Raw genomic sequence first — 7,137 nt, forward strand, 5'->3', positions numbered from 1 at the left:
GCATGACTTGTGAAAAAGCTGTCTGTGGCAAAAGTTAACGTTATTTAACGTTACTTTTGTCATCCCCTTCAATTTCCCTCTATTTTTAACCTAATTTCATCTTCTTCTTTCTCTATTCTCTCCTCCATAGCTGATTTTCCTCTCAACTTCTCTCATCTCACTATCAAATTTATCTCATAATATCTCTTAAATCAATTTTTTCTTTCATTTTCCATGAGAATGTCGAAAAATTCCATTAACATTGAGGTTCCCGATTTGTATTATTGTTCCGAATTTTGTCTATTAAGAACTTCAAGGACTCCATCAAATCCTGGTCGTAGATTTTTTGGATGTAAAGTTCCAAAGGTTTGTATCATTTTGACAGATTTTAATTTTATTTTTTTTGGTGATTTTTTTATATTTCTTGGGTTTTTGCATTTTAGGAAAATGGTGGATGTGGGTACTTTAGATGGATTAATCCAGAACCTTCAATTTTTGTGCATCAATATCCTGAGGTAGAATCGAGCTTAATGATAAAGTGCAAAGGTGGTGAAAATTCGTGTGATCGATTGAAGCAAAAGCTCAAAGACGTTGAACAAGAGAGGGATACTTTATGTGAGAAATTGAAAGATAGTGAAGAGAAGTTGATTTCATTGCGGCAAAAACTCAAAAAAGTTAAACTTAAAAGGGAATGTGCTATGCTCAAATTGAATAGACTTGTTCTACTTCTTCTCATTGTTCTTACTGTAAAGTGGTTCTTTGATATGGTGTAATGGTTAGTTTGTTGTAGTTGTTTGGTTATTTTAGTTCGTAATGGATTTGTAATGGTTAGTTTGTAGTAGTAGTAGTTTGTTGTAGTTGCTTGGTTAGTTTGTAGCAGTAGTAGTAGTAGTTTGTAGTTGTAGTTTGTTGTAGTTGCTTGGTTAGTTTGTAGTAGTAGTAGAAGTTTGTTGTAGTTGCTTGGTTAGTTTGTAGCAGTAGTAGTAGTTTGTAGTAGTAGTTTGTTGTAGTTGTTTGGTTAGTTTGTAGTAGTTGTTTAAATGAATCCACATGTTTTGTATGATAATCTCATTATCAATTGGCTACTTTGTGTCTAGTTGTGCAGCTACTTAACCATATAGCCTATTTGTAACTACTGAAGGTATTGATAAAAATGAACTATATTAGAAACAACATATCTATCTTATTAAATTTGCTCAAGATTGAACTAAAAGTGCAAGCAGCTGGATATCATATTAATAAAGCTCAAAATTGAGCTAAAAACTGCATACAGTAAACAAGGTGTTCAAATAAAGCTCAACATTGAGCATAATAGTGTTCAACTGCAGCATACACCAAAATCATTAACTGCTGCCTAAGAAAAACTTGTTCAAAAACTAGTAACACAATTTGTTCAAAGTCATTAACCCTGATTACAGTACAAATCATTTCTAAATGAACTACTTTTTTGAAGATCCAACTGATGAAGAAGACTTGACTGCATCCACTTTTTTCTCTTATTTGCTTTCATTTGTTGCAATTGTGTGTTGGTGACTGCATCTTTTCCATTCTGTTTTAGGCCACTAGGTTTAAAACTAATATCTATATTGGTTGGTGAAGCACTCTTTAAATTTATATCCCCATAAAGAACCCTCTCAGTTGATGTACCAGGCTGCAAAATTAGAAATAATTGTAAGACAATGAACATTGAAAACTTGAATGAAAACATTGTTATAGGTAAATAATGAGACAGAGAGAAATACATTGTACACTAGGGTTCCAATTATTGGATCAGAGTAAACACCAAAACCAGTTGCAAGCGTTTTGTATGCAGTAGCAGCAACAAATGAGGTAGCATTGTATGACCTCTTGTTGGTTGGCAAAGGTGGTACTTGACTAGAAGAAGTATTTCTTCCACTTTCAAATGGGGTCCCTCTTGCATTGACTATTTTTCTTGCGAATCCTCTACCAATCCCTCCTTGACCTCTACCAGAACTACTTCCCCTGTCAACACCACATTGACCCCTACCAGAACCACCTCCTCTATCAACACCACATTGACCCCTACCAGAACCATCTCCCCTATCAGCACCACATTGACCCCAACTAGAACCACCTCCCCTATCAACACCACATTGACCCTGACCATAACTACCTCTCCTATCAGCACCACATTGACCCCTACCAGAACCACCTCTCCTATCAACACCACATTGGCCCTTACCAGAACTACCTCCTCTATCAACACCATATTGACCCCTACCAGAACCATATTTACCTCTACCACCAATACCTTGACCTCTACCAACAACACTTGATACCGTTCTTTGAGGTATTCTTGGCACAACAGCTGTGTCAGCACAAATAGATTCTGATTGACTGGATTGTGTAGTTGCATATGTATGAAAGGTAAAGTTTAACTGTGAATAAATGTAACACAATATTTTTAACAGTTTTTAATAATAATATTAAGCAGGAGAGGAATATTAAGGTAGCAGAACATATATAACTTACTTTTGTTGTCTGACTTTGAGTGTAGGTATCTCTTGCTATTGCACTGGTGTCACCACAAATAGAACTTGATTGTGGTGGTAGTGGATTCCATGAAGCTGCAGGATGAGTTCTAGGTTGACTACTATTACTGTTTCCCATACCATTCTAACATACAAGCATAAATATAAAAAGTTAAGAAATATGTTAACTTTACAAAGTATTATCAAAATTCATTTAAGGCTTACCATTTTGGCACACATAGTCTTGTTATGGCCAACTTGCTTGCACCTTGAACAGGTGATCTTGACACCTTTTTTTAAGAGTTTGCCCCACTTTTTTGGCTCATCCTTGCTCTTCCTTCTGTTCTTGCCAGGTCTGTCTGGCATTTTTCTTGGTTTTGGAGGTTCAATTGATGGGTTTGGGGTTTCTGTCCATATTCTCATGTTAGTAATTGGTTGCATGAAATGGCTATAAGACTTAAGAAAGGTTTCTTTACTATACTAGTGCTCTACATACTGATCAGAATCTTCATTCAAGTAATAATAAGCACAAATGGCATGAGGAAAGGAATACCTCTTAACATCCATAACCTACAATCACAATACTTCTTGTCCAAGTGAACAACAAATGTGTAACCCCATCCCCAATTTCAAAACTATTAACTCCATTCCATAATACTCTACACCTATTTAAATATTCCTTATTAGCTTCTAAAATAGTTCTTGCCATAGGTGCAATGTCTGAAATCCATGTTTCTGCAAATTTGATCATATCTACATGTTTATTCATCATTTTATGCCTTATATCCTCTAACATTGTGATTGTGGATTTATGTATAGCAGTTAAGATCCAAGAATTGAAAGTCCCACACATGTTATTTTCTACAACATCACATTTGGAATGTGTTTTGAAATATTTCCTGCACCAAGAAGTAGGAGGATTAACTAACATGTCCTCAGTTATTTCTTTCTGACCTAGATTTGACATTGCTTGCATCTCCTCTCTAAACTTTACTTCAAAGCTTATTTTTGCACATCTCCAAAACTGTTTTCTTCTCTCTTCTCCTATCCAGTGCACATGCCAATTGCTCCAAATATGTCTAGCAAACATTCTTCTCTCAGCATTTGGTAACAGATCCATCAAAACAGGAACAAGACCCTGTAATAAGTATTAAGTATTATTAAAATAGGAATATTATTGGAAAATAAAGTCAAGTAATGAGAAAAATAATTAAGTAATAGTACCTTTTGTTGGTCTGACATTACAGTCAACCCTTCACCAGTTCCCAGATTTAGATCGCCAATCAGATGCCTTATGAACCAATCCCAGCTATGTTTTGTTTCTGTATCCATAACTTCCCATGCAATAGGATACATTTGGTTGTTGCCATTTTTCCCCACAGTAACCAATAACTCATCTTTACAAGCTCCTTTTAGAAAGCATCCATCAAAACCAATAATTTTCCTACACCCATCTAACCATCCTTGCTTGAAGGAATGAAAGCACACATAGAAATAAACAAAGAGGTTCTTCCCTGGTTCAGTTTCTTTATCAATTTTTATCCAACAAGAAATTCCAGGATTTGTTGTCTTGATCATATCTGTATAGTCACATAATCTGGCAAATTCCAGCTTCCAACCTCCCATATTCTCCCTCATAACAATCTGTTTAGCCCTAAAACAAATATTTTTACCTACATAAAGACCCAACACCTCTCTTACCAAATCCTGAATTTCCCAAATCCTAATGTATCGCTGAGAAACAATTCTCTCCTTGAACTTTCTAGCAACCAGTTTTGAATCACACATCTTGTTCTTGTTTAGAGGTATACACTTGTGAATAGGGTGATAGTTCTTCACAGTAAAATCACCTGAATCCCTATCAGTAAAAGCAAATAGCAACCAATTGTAATTGGCTGCAATGCACTTCACCCTTATTCTATTTTTTTTATTAGGTTTTAACTTCAACTGCCTTCTATACTCTACAGCATAATCTGCAACAGCTTTTCTAATCTGTTTTACACCCTCAAAAATCATCTCAAGCTCAAACACAGAAAACTCACAATTTTCATCATACCTAGTTTTCTTACTTCTTCTTCTTCTAGGTAGATCTACTCCTCCAAAAGCATCCACATCTATATCTTCACTATCTTCACTCCAATAATCAGAACTATCAAGATATTCCTCATCTCCACCCAACTTTCCAGAATATTTGTTAGCTTTATTTTTACCAATATCTCCAAAGCCTCTATCTACACAACCAGCAACTCCCACAGGTACTTGTTCAATTTCAAAAGCCTTTTTTCTTGCTTTTTGATTTTTTTCTTTCTTTCTTATTGGCTTTGTTTTTCCTTCTTTCTTATTTAAATGCCCTCAACTCCTCATCAACATTTGAGCCATCTTCTGAAGGAATATCTCCAAGATCTGAATCACTACTCAAGTAATCTAACAACTCATTTGCTAGCCTATTAACATCTTCTGCATGAATATCTTGTACATCATCCTCATCACCTCCTTCTACACCAAAATCTTCTAGGTTAACATTTTCTACATGGATATCTTCTATATTAGCCTCATCACCTTCTTCTGCACCAACATCTTCTACATGAGTCTCCCTCTCTTTACCTAGGTTAACATTCACTATCTCAACATCTTCTAGGTTAAAATCTTCTATATCAGCCTCCCTCTCTTCCTCTACTTCAACAGATTCCCTCTCTATGTTAGCACTATCATCAACACCAATACTTTCTCTTTTTAGGTTTGCACACTCAATAATATCAGGTGCAGGTAAAAAACTAGTGGGACCATCAGGGTCAAGAATTGGTTCATCTAAAACATGATAGACATAAAAATCAATAGAGTCCTCATGTTTTAAGTCTTTAACTAGTTCAACGAGATGTCTGTCACTCTTCACCAAGTTGAACTGCTTAGTTATTGCATCTTGATAATAAAACCCCCTAACAGTGTCATACCCTAATTCTTTAGTATAAAATAACAACTCCAGCATGGAAAAGTGATCCTTGTCAATATACCTTAGCTCTGGCACACAACTTGCAACATATGTAGGGACACCCTTGTTGAAAAAAGATCCTTCATGGTGAAATTTTGTGAATATTATCTCCATTTATTATGTCACCTACAACAAAAGGGTAAGAATTCAAAGTTAGTTAATGGAATACACTCGAAGTACACACCAATAAGCTAAAAGCTACAACCTTAATGCATGTTAAGAAAGAGATGGAATATTCCCAAAATCATAGCCTTAACAGTGAAATTTCAAAACCTTAAAAACTGAAATATGCTAAAATTCAACAAAATTTAACAAATATAAATCATAATAACACTTCCACCAGGAAGATCTGTGGAAAACCCCCAAATTTCTCCTTCGATTTGAGTAAAAATTTTGTTAAATTAGGGTAAATTTTAGGATTATCTAAGAGAGAGTTAACGGAGGGGGGGGGGGAGAGTTAACGGGGAGAGAGAAACAAACAGCCAAAATGATTTTTTTCATTTAAAATGTAATAAGTATATATGGATTTAGTTTATCCACGTGGAGAGTTTTATGTGGACAACTTTCCACATCAGCTGTGTTTGGAGACACGCGCGAATAAGCTGATGAGAACAGCGAAAAATGCCCAATTGGAACAAAATATGGGGGGTTTACGGGTCTGATAGGAACAGGTCTTAGTTTAGGTGTCTAAGTGAATTTTGGCAACAAGTTTGATTGTTTATTGATGACTTTGGCCAATGAAAAATATATATGGCTAGTCTTTGTGTATGTTGTGTACAGTGTGTGTGTATATATATATCAGTGTGCGTCTATTTTTTTTATTTTTTGTTCTATGAAACCAAATCATCCTACACTTTTAAAGAAAATTTCAACATCTAGGTTCAAGTTCGATGCATAATCAAAGAGGGCCAGACATAAATTCGAATAATCGTTCAAATAAACATAACACTATAATAAATCATACATGATAAATAATTCAAGAAAATTACGGACACAACTTTATTCATGATGTAATTCACAACATAATTCCTAAAAATAAAAGTGCAGAATTAAATAAGAACCTGATAATGAATTAAAATAGAAACTCGAATATCGTCAACGAAAAACTTCAAACGAAACTCTCACTTTTGAATCCTTACTCTCTCTTCTTTGCTTGTTTTCTCACCTTTTTTTTTCTCTCTGTTTTTCACCGATGCAGTATTTGATGATGTTCAATGTACGTATGTAGGAAGAGTCTTTAAATAGGGGAAAGAATTGGGGGAACAGTTAAGGGGAAAGTCAGATAAGGGGAAGAAGTTGGGTAGTTTTAGGATTTTAAAATTTAAAATTTTTATTTTATTATATATTTTTTTAGAAATTACTATTATAGAAAATAATAATAATAATAATAATAATAAACAAATAAATAAATAAAATAAAAGAATAATAATGATAATAACTAATTTTATATCTAAGATAATACAATAAAACTTTATAAATAATCTAAAACAAATATAATTAAGATAATAATAAAATTACTAGTCTATTTATTAAAATTACAAGGAAAATATTATTTTTTTGAATTTTCATATTATTTTTAAAAAAAAAACAGTACAAATAAAAATAAAAATATCCCAAAAAGTAACTTTATTTATTTTCAACTAAACTTATTAAAAATGAAATAAAAACTAAAATAAA

The 7,137-nt window shown here is 33.7% G+C and overlaps 1 protein-coding gene across 1 annotated transcript; it reads left to right on the top strand.

The window, feature by feature from the left end:
* Positions 1 to 219: 219 nt before the first annotated feature.
* Positions 220 to 752, top strand: LOC107865508. The gene is made up of 2 exons (XM_016711760.1): positions 220 to 345; positions 423 to 752. Exons 1-2 carry the CDS (start codon positions 220 to 222, stop codon positions 750 to 752), a joined length of 456 nt encoding a protein of 151 aa, XP_016567246.1.
* The last annotated feature ends 6,385 nt before the right edge of the window (positions 753 to 7,137 follow it).

Source organism: Capsicum annuum, chromosome 3 (assembly GCF_002878395.1).
Source record: "Capsicum annuum cultivar UCD-10X-F1 chromosome 3, UCD10Xv1.1, whole genome shotgun sequence".
Lineage (NCBI taxonomy): Eukaryota > Viridiplantae > Streptophyta > Magnoliopsida > Solanales > Solanaceae > Capsicum > Capsicum annuum.